This window comes from Cavenderia fasciculata (assembly GCF_000203815.1).
Source record: "Cavenderia fasciculata unplaced genomic scaffold Scf_Dfasci-G-p-12c09.r1-3, whole genome shotgun sequence".
In the NCBI taxonomy this organism is placed as follows: domain Eukaryota; phylum Evosea; class Eumycetozoa; order Acytosteliales; family Cavenderiaceae; genus Cavenderia; species Cavenderia fasciculata.
The window spans coordinates 857,618-875,242 of NW_004457736.1; the positions used below are offsets into that span (position 1 = coordinate 857,618).

The window sequence follows — 17,625 nt, forward strand, 5'->3', positions numbered from 1 at the left end:
ACATATCTACTACTATTACTATAAATATATATATATATCTAAAGAGAGTTTCAGCATTTTGGAAGAAGGCAAAAAGGAAGAGTTCCTTTATTAATTTCTTCATTTGTCATTTGAAACAACGTTTATCTTGTTCAACGAATCAATCATATATTTATATATAATACAATTTTCATACGCATCATATTCAACCATCATTATATAATCATTATCTTTATAATAATACACTAAGAGATATAGAAATAGAGAGATATATATATAAGACAACCAAAGAAAAATTCAAAAAAGAAACAACAACAACAAAAATGGATGTTCAACAGCAACTACAACAGCAGCAACAGCAACAACAGCAACAACAACAACAAAAGACATCCTCCTCATCATCTGATAGTAACAATATCGGAGAAGGATCATCATTCAAGTCAGCAGACAAACTTTACTATAATCAATGGTCTATTCACCAACAACAACAAGATGTCGAAGTCATGACCAACCTATCGTTTATTATTAGTTCTCAAATTGATAACTTGTTATCAATGTTGACAAAGAAATCATATAAATCAATATGTTCTGATATTGCTCAGGTAAAGAAATAAGAAAAGAAAAGAAAGAATGATCGGTAGTAATACTTATTTATTTATTTACTTTTATTATTTAATTATTTTATTTAGATCATAAATCAATTTGGAAATCAAGCAGAGATTTTCTTGTTTAGAAAGTTGATTGATAGTATTGACTTTAAGGACCCAAAGGACGCATTCAAAATCCAATTGTTTAGAGACGAGTTTTCAAGATTGATGAAACAGCCACACTTTACGACCGTCCTCTGCAAAGCCTTTGAAGGTGTCGATAATTTGAATCAAGAGTTTCTCACAACCTTTTCACAACTCTTAAAACTCACTCCTCCACAAGAAATATTATTAGGTTTGGCCATCTCTCATTCTCTTAATCCACAAATGAAAGAACAAGGTAAATTAAAAAAATAACATTCATTATATATATATATATCTAACTTTTTAATTATTTATTTTGTTTTTTAGGAGAAAAATATTTATTATCAATTCCACAAACAAATATTAAATCATTGCCAGAGAATGTACTTCATCATCTATTGTTCAAGTACAAGGTACAAGAAGCTGAAGGTGGAGGTAATGGAGAGGTTCTCAAATATATCCAGTCGCTCCTCCCTCCCACTCCATCGCTCGCGTTGTCTCCGTTCATGTCGCCATCAGACGACGTGTCGATTCCCAACTCGAAGCGTTCACTCGTCGACAATGCCAGCCAATTTGTACATTCACTCATCCAAAAGGTGGCGTCGTCCAACAGCAACAGTGCGGTACAGCTGATCCAGAGCGTCGGCTTCTCGGCCTGCGCATCGTCTGCTGCACTCAAGGAGCTGCTCGCCCAATTCCCCCGTCTCTCAGAGTCGGACGTTGCACAGGCGATTGGTATGATGGCCGAGACCACCTCTCATCCTCCACCAACCTCTGATTCGAATGCTCAAGTTCCACTCATCCTCTCGTTTGGTCAACAGCCCCAACAACAACAACAACAGTCATCTCCACCAATGGTTCAACCACTAACTCCAAAAGAAGGTGATGAAGCAGTGTTGTTGGAGAGCAGCAAGGCTTGGAACTACCCAGTCTTTGTTGACGTTATCAAAGAGTTGTATCCATCACTCGACTGGTCGACCGTCATCCGAGAACTCGATCATCCAGGCTTCATTCTTCATGACCAAAGAGGTCTGTCCCTCATCTTGGCCATTTTCAAACGCGCATCTCCCAATGAGAGATTCCCGGTACACCATATCCTCGACTGTGCCTGGAACAACTCGATTGGCCAGATCTCCTTTATCAAGGTAGCCCTTCAATCCGACTTTCCATTCCACTTTTCCCAAAAGAAACGTATCGAATACTCTGCACTTGGCAAAGTTTCCCAAACTGTCGCCCACTGGAATTCACTTTCTCTTATTGAGATTTTGTTAACTCTCTCTGAAATCGATCAAGAACACTATTATCGTACCAGAGCTCTATTCGAATACCCTCTTAAACATTGTCCAGAGCTTTTATTAATGGGTCTTGCTAGTTTAATTGTAAGAATTTAAAAAAAAGAAAAGTAAAAAAGAAGATCAAAATATTAATATATTTCTTTTTTTTATTAATTTTTAGAATCAAATGGGAAATTTATTATTAAAAGAAATTTTATCAATTTTATTCCAATCATTATTGTTTAACCATAATTATCAAGCTTATATTTCTCAATTATGGAAAGAAAACCCAAATATCGTTGTATTTGGTATGACCGATATTTATCTTAAAGATAATTCAACCTTGTCAAGATTATTAGATGTTGCACAAGAATTAAAAGTAAGAAGAATAGAAACCATATATTACACCTATCTATCTACAAATATTAATAATCATTTCTTTTTGTTTTTTTTTAGATATTATTACAATTATTAAGTACAAAAAGTTATTATCCATTTATTATTGAATTGGCATTGTTGGCAAGTCAAAGAGAATTTTTATTTTTAGAGAAATGGTTACAAGATCGTCTAAAGGAGGATTCAAACGATTATGAATTTGCTCGAGCATCTTCTTTATTCCTTCATGATCGTGTCACTAGAAAACTCAAAGGAACAGAACCACTTGGCCATATTACCTCGGTTGTCATTCTCGCCAAGCTCTATGAAACCTTGATCAAGACTGTCGATATCTATCCATCAGACATTGGAGTCATCCTCAAAGACATTAATCCAAAGTTTGAAGATATCCTCAATCAACAGGCAATCTCTCAAACTGGTATACCACTTCAACAACAACAATCTTCTCCACAACATCAACAACAATTAGGTGGTGGTGGTGGTCCAAACAATGGCACCGAAAGAAGATTCCCAGAGGAAATTGAAGAAGAGACCAATGCTTACTTTATTAAACTCTATCATGAAGAAATCTCTGTTGAACAAATCATTGCAATTCTTAAAGAATATAAATCTTCTCAAAATCAAAGGTAAACATTAAAAGAAAAGAAAAAAACAAAAAGAAACGAAATTAACTTTTTTATTTATTTATTTATTTTTAGGGAACAAGAAATTTATCAATGTTTATTATTTAATTTGTTTGATGAATATAAATTCCTTTCAGGTTATCCAGACAAGGAATTGAGAATTACAGCATTGTTGTTTGGATCATTGATAAAGTATCAGTTGATTTCAAGTCAGGCATTGCGTATTGCATTGAAATATGTGTTGGAGGCGTTGAAACATCCGGTAAACTCTAATCTTTTCATATTTGGTGTCAATTCATTGGTTTCCTTTGCCAACCGATTGGTCGAGTGGCCACAGTATTGGACTCAGGTGTGTTCAATCGACCACTTTAAAAACTATATGAATGGTGACTTGGTCAAGCAGATTTCATCCATCATTGAAGTCACTAAAAAGTCACCAGCCGATGCTAGTCTCCGTGCAATGAACTCTCCACCAACATCGATCCAAGATGAAAACCTCGACAATGCATCCGACAAGTCATTGTTTATGAGTGATCAACAAAAGTTGCAACATCAAGAAGCAAGTAATCATCATCAACAACATCATGGTGGACAAAATGTTGGTCAACAGCAGCAGCAACAACAACAACAACAGCAACCAAGTGGACAAACTTCCTATTCTTCAGCAGGACAAAAGCCATCAAATACTGTTGGTGGTGGAAATGATGGAGGTGATGATCAAAATAATCCGTACAATAGTCAACAACAACAAAAGGATAATAATGGTTCAAAGAAAAAAGAGAGTAAAAAGGACAACAACATTGAAGAGATTGTGTCTAGTACAGGTTTACCACTTGGTACAATCAAGCAATGTGAGAATCACGAGCTTATCGAACCAGAGGAAGTGATTCGTGACAAGATGTTTTTCATCATTAATAATGTCAGTATGTACAACCTCGATGCCAAGGTCAAGGAGATGAAGGATATTCTCAAGCCTGAATTCTTCCCCTTTTTGGCACAATACCTCGTTCACAAGCGTGTGTCGATCGAACCAAACTTCCACAATGTGTATATGCAGTTCCTCGATCGATTGAACATTCTAGAGTTCCACGCTCAGATTCTCTTCTTTACTCAACACTATATCCATACGTTACTCAGTTCGGAAAAGATCAAGACCGATCATTCTGAGCGTACACTGTTAAAGAATCTCGGTGGTTGGATTGGTATGTTGACACTTGGAAAGAACAAGCCATTGTTGCAAAAGTTTATCTCGCCCAAGGATCTCCTCATTTATGCCGCCGACACTGGACTGATGATTGCAGTCGTTCCATTTGTCACCAAGGTACTCGACAGCTGTCAGACATCACGTGTGTTTAAACCACCTAATCCATGGGTGATGGCCATTGTCCGTTTGCTTGGTGAGATTTACCAGCTCAAGGAAAGCAAGAACAATATCAAGTTTGAGATTGAGTTGTTGCTTGCCAACCTCAAGCTTGACTTGGCCGATATCAAGCCGTCGACACTCATCAAGGATCGTCGCGAGGAGATGCAGCGTATGCTCGAGATGGAGCAGCGCCAACACTCGATGATGCCACATCAACAGCTGCCATCGGCACTCGAGTTGCTCCAAAATCTGCCTGGGTACATTCAGTACAGTTCGTCGCTCGGTCCATTGCTCGCATCACCCGTCTTTAAAAAGGCAGTGCCCGCAGCGATTGAGCGTGGTATCAAGGAGATTATCGGTCCTGTTGTCGAACGTTCTGTGGCGATTGCCGTCATCACCTCCAAGGAGCTGGTCAGCAAGGACTTTGCGACCGAAGCTGATGAGCGCAAGATGAAAAAGGCGTCGCATCTCATGGTACAGAATCTCGCTGGCAGTTTGGCGTTGGTGACGTGCAAGGATCCGTTGCGCGTTGGTATCTCTACTCATTTGCGTAGTTTCTTGTTGAGCTCGACCGGTGCTCAGGCCGACCAACAGCTGCCACCCCAGCTCGAGATGGCACTCAACACTGTCATCCAAGACAATCTCGACTTTGCTTGTTCGATTGTCGAGCGTGCCGCCACGGAAAAGGCAGTCATTGATATTGACACGGTGCTAGCGTCTAGCTATGCCGAGCGTCTCAAGCACAAGGAGACCGCTCCACACCAACCCTACTTTGACTTTGGATACCTCACTACCAACATTTACAACAATCTGCCAGAACCACTCCGTCCCAAACCCGGAGGTATCCAGCCAGATCAGTTCCGCGTGTACGAGGATTTCCTCAACCTTCCCCACCACGCCAATATTGCTGCCATGGTACAGGGATCGTCCGACATTGATCCACAGCAACAGCAACAACAACAACAAGCTGCTCAACTCCAACAATTGCAGCAACAACAGCTTCAACAACAAGCTGCTCAGTTACAACAACAGCAACTCCAACAACAAGCTGCTCAACTCCAGCAACAACAACAGCAACAGCAACAACAACAACAAACCATCTCCAATGGCGAGTTGCTCGAAAAGTTTGGCTACATGCTCAACGAAGTCGACAAGTTGGGTATGTTGCGTGCTCAACAAAATGCACCAATCGAGTTTGACCTACTCTACAGTATCGTTCAACAGATGGGATCGTTTGTAGTGACATCTGCCAACCAAAACGAATTGTTGCAACAGTTTGCACAAAAGTTGTTTAGTCGTTTGGGTGACCCTGACAAGAAGCTCCTCTATGAAGTCTACTTTGAATTGCTCGAAGTACTCAAAGAGTGGGATCTCAAGATTGTCAATGTTCTCAACTCGTTGTTACACTTTTCATCGGTTGACAAGAAATTGAACCGTATCCTCATCTATGGTCTCATCATCCATCAGCTCATCAATGTCAATGACTATGATCAACAATTGGCACAGCTCATGTTGGAGGGTAGAACCGCATCTCAAGCCTTTGAGTTTGCCATTTCTCTCATTCGATTCACTGTGATTGAGAATGCCTATGCTGTACCAAGCGAGTTTGCCATCACCATCGAGTTGCTCAACAAAATGGCACAACGTGGTAGTTCAGACATGCTTCTCAAGACGGTCGAGGACGCCAAGAACCAACCAGACGAAAAGAAACGTCGTATCTCTCGTATCAAACAGGAAGAGATGAATCGCGATCCACCAGGTCTCAAAGACGCCGTCTGTTCATTGCTCCAAGACTGGCTTGTCTTTTCTACTGCCAATAGTGACCACAAGATCCAGATTCAGTATCTCCAACAGGTACTCCAACTCAACATGATGAAGAATGAAATATACTTTCAAAAGTTCTTCCGTATGGGTTTGGAATGGGCTGTTGAAAAGTATATGGCTAGTTATATTGAATCATTACAACAAGCTCAACCAACTCAACCACAACAACAGCAACAGGCTGCTGCAGCACAATCTGCCAATTATATGGAGATTGACGCGTATTGCAAGTTTGTAGTGATGATGGTCAAACATGGTGACAACACACATTTGACAGTTCTCACAAAGGTACTTGGGTTCCTTATCAAGTTACTCACCAAGGATTATGAGACTTATGGATTTAGATTTAATCAACGTCCATACCTACGTATCTTTGAGAATCTTATGACTGATCTCAATGCACCCGACCCTATTCTCGAACAGTCTAGTATCTCGATTCTCTACTGCTTTGTCAATGCACTTGCCACTCTTCAACCACAGAAATACCCTGCATTCTGTTTTGCCTGGCTCGACCTCATCTCACATCGTTCGTTTATGCCCAAGCTACTCGCTAAACCCATGCAACAACAACAGACACCACAACAAGTCCAACAACATCAACAGCAAAAGGCGTGGTTCCATACTCTGCTCGTACAACACTTTAAGTTCCTCGACCCGTTCCTCAGAGGTGTTGACGTGTCTGAACCACTCCGTCTGCTCTACAAGGGTACACTCAAGATCCTCCTCGTACTCTTGCACGACTTCCCAGAGTTTTTGTGTGAATACCATTTCTCGTTTTGTGATGTGATCCCCGCCACCTGTATCCAACTACGTAACTTGGTATTGTCTGCATTCCCACGTAGTATGCGTCTGCCAGATCCCTTTACACCCAATCTAAAGGTTGACCTCTTGCCAGACATTAACCATCCACCCAAGATATCTAGCAACTTTACACTCGCCCTAAAGGGACTCAAAAACGAGATTGACAGTTACCTCAAGATCCGTGGTCCACCATCGTTTTTGGCTGAGCTCAAGAACAAGTATCTTATGCTCGAACCTGGAGAAGACATTATCGCTGGTACTCGTTACAATGTCCCACTCATCAACTCGCTCGTGCTCTATGTCGGTACCCTCGCCATACCCCAAGTACAACGCAAGAATGGTGGAGGAGCAGCCTCACCAACTCACAATGCTCCAATGGATATCTTCCATCGTCTCTGTATCGACCTCGATCCCGAAGGAAGATACCTCTTCTTTAACGCAATCACCAATCAATTACGTTATCCAAATAGTCATACTCATTACTTTAGTTGTGTACTCTTGTATCTTTTCGCTGAAGCTAATCAAGAAGTTATTAAAGAACAAATTACTAGGTATATAAAACAAATTCATAATATCAATATACAAATATACTAATTATTATTTTCTATTTATCAAAAAACAGAGTATTACTTGAAAGATTAATTTCAAACAAACCACATCCATGGGGATTATTAATTACCTTTATTGAATTGATCAAGAACCCAAGATACAATTTCTGGAGTCATTCATTTACTCGTATTGCCCCTGAAATTGAACAGCTATTTGAATCTGTTGCAAAAAGTTGTATGAATAGAGGTGATTCTTCAAATCCAAATCAATAATCAAACAAAATAATAATAATAAATAATAATAAATAAATAAATAAATAAATAAATAAATAAATAAATAAATAAATAAATAAATAAATAAATAAATAAATAAATAAATAAATAAATAAATAAATAACAATCAATTACACCTTTAACATAATGAGTAAGAATCAAACAGGAAACCTTGGTTAAAATTGAAAAAAATTAAAAAAGATGATCATTTTTGTTTCAACACACAAATATGAATCAAACAAAGAATGATGACATCAACATCGAAATAGAAACTATTAAAAGAGTATTAAAAAATAAATACTTGTTCAGATTTATACTTGAAAGAGTAAAGACAGAGAATATAAAGTATAAAGGTGTTTCTATACCAAGTAGAATAAAAAGTCAAAAAGATGGTGTAACTTGTACATTGGCAAAATCTTATAGTCAAGCTTCAAGTGACCTTGAATGGGTAATAAGAAACAGACACTATGGATTACTAAAAGAGTTGATGCGATTACCCAACAACCAACGTAAATTCAATTTAGATCGACTGTTTGGATTACCAACTAGAAGTTTTGTCTTGTCGGTATTGTCTATTGAACAAGTGGATATATTCAAATTGGTGCTTGAATCGTTTCGTAGTCATTTTATTAATTGTCTAATGTTTCAACACATTTCGGAGTATCTTCATGCCGTCATCAATAGTCATGGTAATATTGGTATTTGGAAATGTTTGCTTGGGTTTATCAATGCTCATTGTATACCAGGTTCATCTATTCTATTCAATCAATTAGATCCCAATATCATGAATCATCTCATTCGAATGTGTATAGTGAAACAGAGACTAGAGATTCTAGATGATTTGATCGTCTCTGTGATCAACAATCCCTTTGATGATCGTCGACAAGTCTCTCCTCATACATTCAATTATCAGGAAATGAACCATTCAAGTTTACCAAACCTAGAAACAAGAATTGGTATCAGAGCAACATTGGACGATCTATTCAAAAGACTACCAACCAAAAAGTTCTATGAAATCATGTGTCTCTCTCAACTAGTATATGTGTCACATAATACAACCATACTGTCATTCTTTTTTGACATGAATCTAACGTATTACTCACCAAAGTATATACTTGAGAATCCAATCTATCAAGATACTAATCACCAAGAAATGAAACAACGGTTCCAAACATTTACATTTCTTTTAACAAAGTACCAAAAAGAATATCCACGTTTAAAAGTATCTACGATTGGTCATAAAATTGAACCATTTACTCTTCTATCCTCTTCTTCTTCATCCTCCTCATCCTCATCATCATCATCATCATCATCCTCATCCTCCTCATCATCTTCTTCATCCTCTACAAACACTTCAATGGAGTTCATTTATTATGTGTTGACCATTTTAGATGCAAGACTTGAATCCATGGTTGAAAATGGGCATTTACGTGAATCAACTCTTCAACAAGTCATAACGATGGTCAATTCTGAAATAGATCTCTTGTTGTTTAATTGTGTCAATGGCAACGAACTACTAATCGAATATTTACTAAGTCACTGCACTTTTGAAACGATCTGTCAATATGGAGACCCCCGATTAGTACAAGAGGTGTACAATACAATCAGTAAAAAGAGAGAATATTATACCTCTTATCAAAACAAGAAGAATCTATCCAATGGAATACATGCATCTAGCGGTGCTGACATCTTACACTCTCTCTTGTTAAAGGGTCAATTTTCAGTTGCTAAATGCTTGGTACTATTTAATACTCCACTTAGAACCGCTCTCCAAAACATGTCTGTCAATAGTATTGAAATGTTAGATTATGTTAAATCGCCAACTCCCCTACTCACACTTGACAACCAACAGAATATCGAACTATTGGAACAAATCATTAAAAGGTATCTTGAATCTCCAACCACCACACTTGTACTTAAAGATACTTTCCTCTCCCAATTGGCCAACCGATATTATCTACCGGTTATTGAATTTTTGTGGAACTACCTCAAAACAAATAGTAGTAAATCAAATACCAAGATTAACGGTCTATTGGAACAATTCATACTTTTATTTGACTTGGCTATTCAATATTTGGATGTAGAGTTGATTACACGTGTCATCCAACTTGGAATACCTTTTAATATTACACAGTCTGAGAGTTGGGTAATGGTTGGTCAATACGGGTCTCCAAAATGGATCAAATCACTCATCTACCAAAACACAATCACTCCAACCTCTGTCACCAAACAAGGTATCCTTCATTCTTTAGAAAAAGGTGCCCAACTCAACAGTTCCTCAACAAACAAAACATCAATCTTAAAATACATAACCAAGAAAGAAATAAATAATAAATATAAATATATTGTATACATTTAATCAAAAGGGTTGTCCAAATTTCACCAATGTGTCATTGAAAATTACATCTTAAAAATCAGTAATACTCAAAAAGGAATGAATAGTGCTCATTCTAGAAGTTAAGAGAGATATTAAAAAGAAGAAGAAGAATAGTATAGTATTTATATTATAAAGTGTATTGTAAATAAAGTAGATAGATATAATATCATTTGTAAATAGATAGATAAAAGAGAAAGAAAGAAAGAAAAGAATGTCATCAGGAGAAGAGTTTATAGATTGGTATGCAGTATTGAATATAGGACAAGATGCAACAGATAAACAAATACAAAAGGCATATAGAATGCTTGCATTGGTGTATCATCCTGATAAGAATAAATCAAAAGAAGCTGTAATCATGTTTGAAAAGGTATGAAAGTGTCATATGATATTGATATGACTCTTGGTCGTTGTGATTTGATTATGCATCAATGATGATACTAATATTACTATCTTTTATATGTTTCTTTTTAGATATCAAAAGCAAATAAAACATTGACAGAAAAGAGTACAAGAGATGCATTTGATTTACAGTTAAAGGGTAAATTGGAAAAGAAGAAAAGAGATGATGATATGGATAAAAAGAGAAAAAAGATGAAGGATGATCTAACAACAAGAGAAGAGGAACATAGAAAAAAGAAACAAAAAGAGGCAGAGGATAAAAGAAAGGAAAATGCTAAATATAGAGAAGACGTTCTCAGAGAGGTTCAACAACAAAGTAATATTACAAGTAATAATAATAATAATAATTCTCCAAAAAAAGGAAATAATAATATTGGAAGTAGTAGTAGAGGAGGATATGATCCAACAACTTCAAGTATAGATAGAAATAATATTCTAATTTTAAAATGGAAATATAAATTAAAATTTAGAGAAGAGACATTGGTAGATATCTTTTCATCGTATGGTATGGTAGATTCAGTTGTCATCTTGGAAAGAAATATTCAAAATGATCCAACTGAATTAAATCGTGCTATTATTTATTTTAAATCTTCATCAACTATTGTATGTAGTACTAAAAAAAAAAAAAAAAGAAATAATAATAATAATAATAATCATTAAACCAACCTAACTAAATTAAATTAAATACTAATCTCTCTATCTATCTATTTTTCTATTTTAGAATAATATAATACAAAATCATGAAGATGATATAAGAAAGAAATTTAGAATAACCATTGACAAACCAAATATTAACAAACTTGCCGATTTATCAAAACAAAATAATAATACTACTTCAACCAGGGATCACTCCTCTTCGTCATCCTCCTCTCAACCCATTATATATTTTGACCCATTGAATGTTAACAATAGTGTTGATGATGTACATAAAATAACATTTGAAGAGAAAGAAACGCGACTCTTGGCAAAGCTATCATCGATGATACCGTCATGAGGTCACAAATTAAATCCAACACCCGACTGAACCAACACCCATCCTGCTCTCTTTGCTCTAGTGATCTGTATTCCAGAGCCTGGACGATAATGGTCGCTCTCTTCTAGTAGAGTGATGACTACAACTGCATCAATAAAACAAAAGAATGCAACATGTTGATGAAGACAAACGCAGCAATAGGCATTGAATTAGAATATTGATTGCCTTTTTTGTACTATCAGTCTCCAAACAAATCCTTAGTATCATTAGTGCAAATTGCATTCACGAACCAGGGTTCGTCACAATTGCGAGGACAAGCAGTATTGCTTTTCCAAATCGGTCAAGAACGAGTTTTTAAAAAAATTTTGGTCAAACCGACAATGGACGCCTAAAATGAGAGCGTGGGGTGTTGAAAAATTGTGGTCAGACTACGATGTGAAATTCTATAATGACGCCAAGTGACGATTTGAGTTGTCTTCTAGTGCGTTCTCTCTGTGGACATCAGCAGAAGCACTATAGATTGTGTGTGTGTGGAGAAGATGAGAACAACGCCGTTACGAACCGAGAGCTAGAGTGGGAAGAACCCTACCCTCCTACTCCAAGTCATACTTATACATTGTGATTCATTTTCAAAAGCAGTCATCGTATCGCATCATTCATTGTTTATTAACACCAACATTGAGTGATCAACAAACAAACAAACAACGTTTTAAAAAATCACACACAAATTATACGTCCATTAATTCCACCATCTATCATCAGGAATCAACAACAATAGAACCCCCTCACACAATCATTTATTATTATTAATAGTAGTAGTATCTATAATATACATACATACACACACATACCAGAGTTTCAAATTAATCTGATCAGATTTTTAATCAAATATATAATATTATAATTCAACTAGAGATTTATAGTAATACATACAACAAGTATACACATTTAGTTTCATCATCTCACAGTCATCAATATATCATATATATATATATTATTTATTTATTTAATTTAATATCCATATCCCCCATAAACCACCACCATTGTAAATAGATATATATTTTTTTAAAGAATATATTCTTTTTTTTTTTTTTTTTTTATTTAATCTCGACTCCACTTCAAAACCGTGGAACCGTCCCTAAACCATCCCCGAAACCACTTCAACAAAAGCACAAAAGTTCTCGAAAATAATAGAAATTTTATCTACAAGTAGAAAGCCCAAAAGAGAGAGAGAGAGAAAGCCTCCAATTAATTAAAAGGTAACATAGAAATGATCCATCCAAACCACATCTACAACACTTACACCCCATTCCCACACATTTGTTTGTCGAAACCCATAGGACCATCCAATGGGAGTTGAGTAGAGTATTCATTCAAAATCATATTTATAACAACAACAACAACAATAATAATAATAATAATAATAATAATAATAATAATAATATTGTTTTAATCTATCCTATAATCTACCCACTTTATCTATATATATTTTCCTCTTTAAATCTGCTCCAATCGTGGTTACTCGTCCAAAGTATATATTATATTTATTGTTGTTATAATTGTCACCACACACACACAACAGGTACAACAGAGACAGAGATATCTTCACACTCACAACTTTGTACAATAATATAATATAATTATATCTGTGCTCTCCCCTACAATATAGTATAGTAGTACAGTATGCATGTTCAATATTGTTACTATAGTCATTTCATTCATTTCTCCCCTGCCACTCCCTCGTCAGCTGTTCAATCTCTAACCCACACAATGACGACGTTGAGTTTTACACCTATACCCCTACAATGGTGGTATAGTGGGTAGAGAGGGTAGGATGTGTGTGTCAGATTTACTTAAAAAAAATCATAAGATTGTGTGTTTGTGTGTTTGTGTGAATGAACTTAGACTGCAGTCACCACCCAAAACACAATGGTTGCAAGTTTATGACGACCGACCGCAACATATAATTTGCTATATGGCGCGTGAAGAAAAAAGAATAAGAAAGAACCATAGATAGACTTGACAATAGAGTGTTCAAGTAAAATCTACAACAACACAAAAAACAACATCACATAATAATAATTTCAATTCATATATTGTTGTTCCAGGTTGGTGTCTGGTTTGGTTTAAATTTAAACAGACCAACCAACAAGCAAACAACATCACTCACACACAAAGTCATAATAATGACATTTGCAAGTTATTGTATAATTACTTACTATGAACCCCAACACACCAACTACCGCCACCACCAGCTCCAACAACCAATTATTAACAAGATCACACAATAGTAATCCAATAGAATATTGAAGAAGAAGAGATAAAGGAATAATAATAATAATAACTACAAATTGTAAGAGAAGGAATAGGAATGGAATGGAATAGAATATTTAAGAGATATTATAATTATTATAATATTGTTGTTGTTTTGTACTAGTAAACAACCTTTCTCTCTTTATGTTTATGTTTTTTTTTTAAATATTGTTTTTTTTCTCTCTCTCAAAAGGTATATATATATATAGTTTCATAACTCTATTTATTTATTATTTTTGGCTCAAGATTGATGAATCCTATCCATCCATCCTATCGATCTTTGAGTTGACAACGTTCTAAAACAAGAAGAAGAGTTTTTTTTTTTTCCTCCTCTTCAGAGAAGTGCAACACACGCGACCAAAGTTTTTACAAAAACATACAGAGTTTCCTTAAATGGATAAAAACCAAAAAACTATAGTTCCTTTGGACACAGGAATTGCAGTTTTCCATACAATCTAAAGATTCTTGGCGTTAAAGCTACACACCATACTCTATAGCAACATAAATTAAAACTGTGAAAATATTTAGTTGAATTTTAAATTTATTTATTTATTTATTTATTATTTATTAAATTAATTATTATTATCATACCCCAAAATCAAATACCCTCCCCCCTCCTATACTATAAATAACTATAAATACTATAATATAGTTATTATAGTATTGCCAATATTATAGTCACACTCATTCACATTCACACATACCACCATTATTATTGTACAAAGAAAGAGAGAGAGAGAGAAGAGTAATTTCTCAAGAACAAAAAGAAGAAGGAGAAGAAAGAAGAAGAACTAAAGGTTAATTATTTAATTATAATAACTGCTACTGCTACTCTTGCTTGCTGATTTAAAATAATTTTAAATAGTAATATCTAAGTTTATATTGTGGTAACACTATTTTCATACATCGTTCGAATTTTATATCTTTTACTACTATGGTACCATTGCAGACCACTACCTCTACCACCACACGCAATTGTGTTTTTTATTATTTACAATTGTTTTGAGAAAGTCCAAACACTAAAACCAAGGATTCTAACAACCCTTCTTTTATTTCCTACTATATACAGAACACTCACTGTAATCAGTAATATACACAACTACAACTAGCAACCGCGCGCGCACTACTCTCACATTTTATAGGCTTTTAAAAACATTTTCACATATTTACTTTATTGGCATAAAGTATAGTTTCTATCAATGATAAAGAATCCCAAGACTAGTAATAATCAATCCAATAACATTTACAACCATTTATAAATAATAATAATAATATAAATAATAATAATTAATATTAATTAATTTAATAATTCCAAAAATCATATACTATATAATTATATGTAAGTAGAACTAGTTCACACAAACAACAACAATAACAACAACCAATAATATTTTTGATAATTAATATTTACTCTTATTTCAAAATTTCTTTAGAAATATACATAATATTTAAACAAATAATTTTATTGAATGTCAGAAGTAGCTAGTAAAATCATAAATATATTTGTTGGTGGGTCAGACAAAAAGGAAAAGAAGATGGATCCTGAGCGAATCAAAGCCAAGGAGGCCAAGAAACAAGAAAAGAAGCAAAAGAGATTGTCAAAGAAATTGGCCAAGTCTAGTTCTTCATCTTCTAGTGCTGTTTCATCTGGTTCTGCATCCAACTCTCCAAGTACCACCACCACATCTGCATCTACCACTACATCGGTGATTACTGGTCATCCAACTTCATCGTCGGCATCGATCGACATTATTAGCAACAGCAACAATACAAGTAATATCGACACTCCATTATCATCTCCAAGTAGTTCGCTCAACGAATCGACCGACTCTTCCACCACCACATCATCGTCATCTACATCCAACTCATTTTCACAAGTGATTCCTACCATTGACTCGAATGGTACCATTATATACGACTTTTCAGGCAGTACTGATGCCGATGCATCATCGCCAGTGACTGCACGTGGCGACAAGAGTTCTCCACAGGGAGCCGACTCGGGCTTGCCAACGACCAACCGTCGCAGCTGGTCCGAACAGATCGAAGCCGACAAGGAAGCGTTTGTCGTCGAGCAAGACCGCGACTACAGTGCCGACAACAGCGTCATCAACCATCCATCGTTCAACGAGCCATCACGCGCCAAACGCATCAAGGTGCAAAACATTGCCATCATTTACAACCCATTCTCGGGCAGTAAGATTGGTGAAAAGATTATGAACGAAGCACGCAAATATTTTGAAGTACATGGATTGAACGTCAAGACGATCCCCACCGAATACAAGGGACATGCTGAAGTGTTGTGTCGCGATATGGATGTGTCGACCATCGACGCAGTCTGTCTAGTCGGCGGAGACGGCACCATCCACGAGGCTGTCAACGGTATCATGAAGCGTGACCCAGAGTCGCGTGAAAAGTTTGTGTTGGCGTGTCTCCCCGCCGGCACGGGCAACTCGTTTGTGCTCGAGCTCAACGGCACCCTCTCGATCAAGCATATCTGCGAGCGTATCCTCGCCGGCATGACCGTGCCCATCGATATCGCCAAGGTGACGTGCATCAAGAAGGAAAAGATCTCGCAAGAGTGCAACCGTCGTCGCGAGGAGTTCCGCCAGCTCAAGTCGTCGCTGGCCAACGTCGACCTCAACAGCAGCCAGCTGTCGCAGTCGCTCGACGAGAAGCGTCGCTCGTTCCAAAACCTCAAAGAGGTGCGTCCCGACATTCTCATGGACTTTGGCACACACATCGCCGAGGAAGACTCGGACAACACCGAAATCATATACAGCTTCAACTCGTTGCACTGGGGTCTCGGCAGCAAGGTCAATGTCACCGCCGAGAAGATGCGTTGGATGGGCAAGGCCGTCCGCTACACCACCGCCGCCCTCATCGAGCTGTTCAAGGGTGAAAAGATCTTGGCACGTATCGAGTATGAAGATGCCAACGGCGAGACGACCGCTCTGGAAGACGAGTTTTGTTTGGCCATTGTAAATAACATTCAAGGTGCTGCCAAGGGCATGAAGATGGCGCCCAAGGCCAAGCTCAACGACGGTCTCATCGACCTCATCCTCATCAAGTCGCACAAGACATTCGACCTCATGAACGTCTTTACCAAGGTCTACGACGGCACCCACACCCAACTCGACTATGTCATCTACAAGCAAGTCAGACGTTTCAGTATTACCCCCTTCAAAAAGGACAAGGAAAGAAAGAGAAAGATCCACAAGGAAAAGAAGAGAATCAGATCGGCCAAACGTGCCGGTCTCGAACATCACTCCAACCCACTCGAAATCCTCAAAACCGAATGTAATACCATCCTCTCGCAACTCGAAGATCAAGTCGAAGAGGAAATCATCGATGTCGACGGTGAACTCGTCGGTACCACTCCATTTGTTTGTGAAATCATTCCAAGATCTATTAGAGTTGTAATATAATTAATAGAAAATTAATAATAATAATAATATTAATAATAATAATAGAATAGAATAGATATTAGGCATAAAATAATAATTTAATAATAATAATATATTGTATATAATAATAATAATATATATTGATAACTAACAACACCTACAAACGAACGACATCATCAAGTCTCAGTCACAACAACAACCACCTCCCATTTCCACCTTTTTTTTTTTTAGGTTGCAATAATATTATTATACCATCATCATCATCATCATCGTCGAGAGATAGAGAGAGAAAGATGGATTGGTAATTAATTAATTAATATCAACCAACAAGGGTTTTCTTAAATCTTCAC

General features: G+C 36.7%; 4 protein-coding genes across 4 annotated transcripts; all 4 read left to right on the forward strand.

Annotated features, from left to right (window-relative positions):
- Nucleotides 1-302: 302 nt before the first annotated feature.
- Nucleotides 303-7,809, forward strand: DFA_06236 (putative CCR4-NOT complex subunit 1; the record flags this gene model as incomplete). Its single annotated transcript, XM_004361891.1, has 7 exons — nucleotides 303-581; nucleotides 669-966; nucleotides 1,038-2,089; nucleotides 2,166-2,363; nucleotides 2,441-3,006; nucleotides 3,079-7,539; nucleotides 7,611-7,809. The coding sequence occupies 7 exons, from the start codon at nucleotides 303-305 to the stop codon at nucleotides 7,807-7,809; spliced, it is 7,053 nt and encodes a 2,350-aa protein (XP_004361948.1).
- A 229-nt stretch (nucleotides 7,810-8,038) lies between these two features.
- Nucleotides 8,039-10,220, forward strand: DFA_06237 (uncharacterized protein; the record flags this gene model as incomplete). The annotated part of the gene is given in 4 exon segments (XM_004361892.1): nucleotides 8,039-8,318; nucleotides 8,622-8,845; nucleotides 9,005-10,156; nucleotides 10,176-10,220. 4 exon segments carry the CDS (start codon nucleotides 8,039-8,041, stop codon nucleotides 10,218-10,220), a joined length of 1,701 nt encoding a protein of 566 aa, XP_004361949.1.
- A 177-nt stretch (nucleotides 10,221-10,397) lies between these two features.
- DFA_06238 (uncharacterized protein) lies at nucleotides 10,398-11,579 on the forward strand (the record flags this gene model as incomplete). Its single annotated transcript, XM_004361893.1, has 3 exons — nucleotides 10,398-10,553; nucleotides 10,658-11,188; nucleotides 11,307-11,579. The coding sequence occupies 3 exons, from the start codon at nucleotides 10,398-10,400 to the stop codon at nucleotides 11,577-11,579; spliced, it is 960 nt and encodes a 319-aa protein (XP_004361950.1).
- A 3,761-nt stretch (nucleotides 11,580-15,340) lies between these two features.
- sgkC (sphingosine kinase related protein) lies at nucleotides 15,341-17,584 on the forward strand (the record flags this gene model as incomplete). The annotated part of the gene is made up of 4 exons (XM_004361894.1): nucleotides 15,341-16,284; nucleotides 16,439-16,791; nucleotides 16,866-17,287; nucleotides 17,507-17,584. 4 exons carry the CDS (start codon nucleotides 15,341-15,343, stop codon nucleotides 17,582-17,584), a joined length of 1,797 nt encoding a protein of 598 aa, XP_004361951.1.
- Nucleotides 17,585-17,625: the final 41 nt, after the last annotated feature.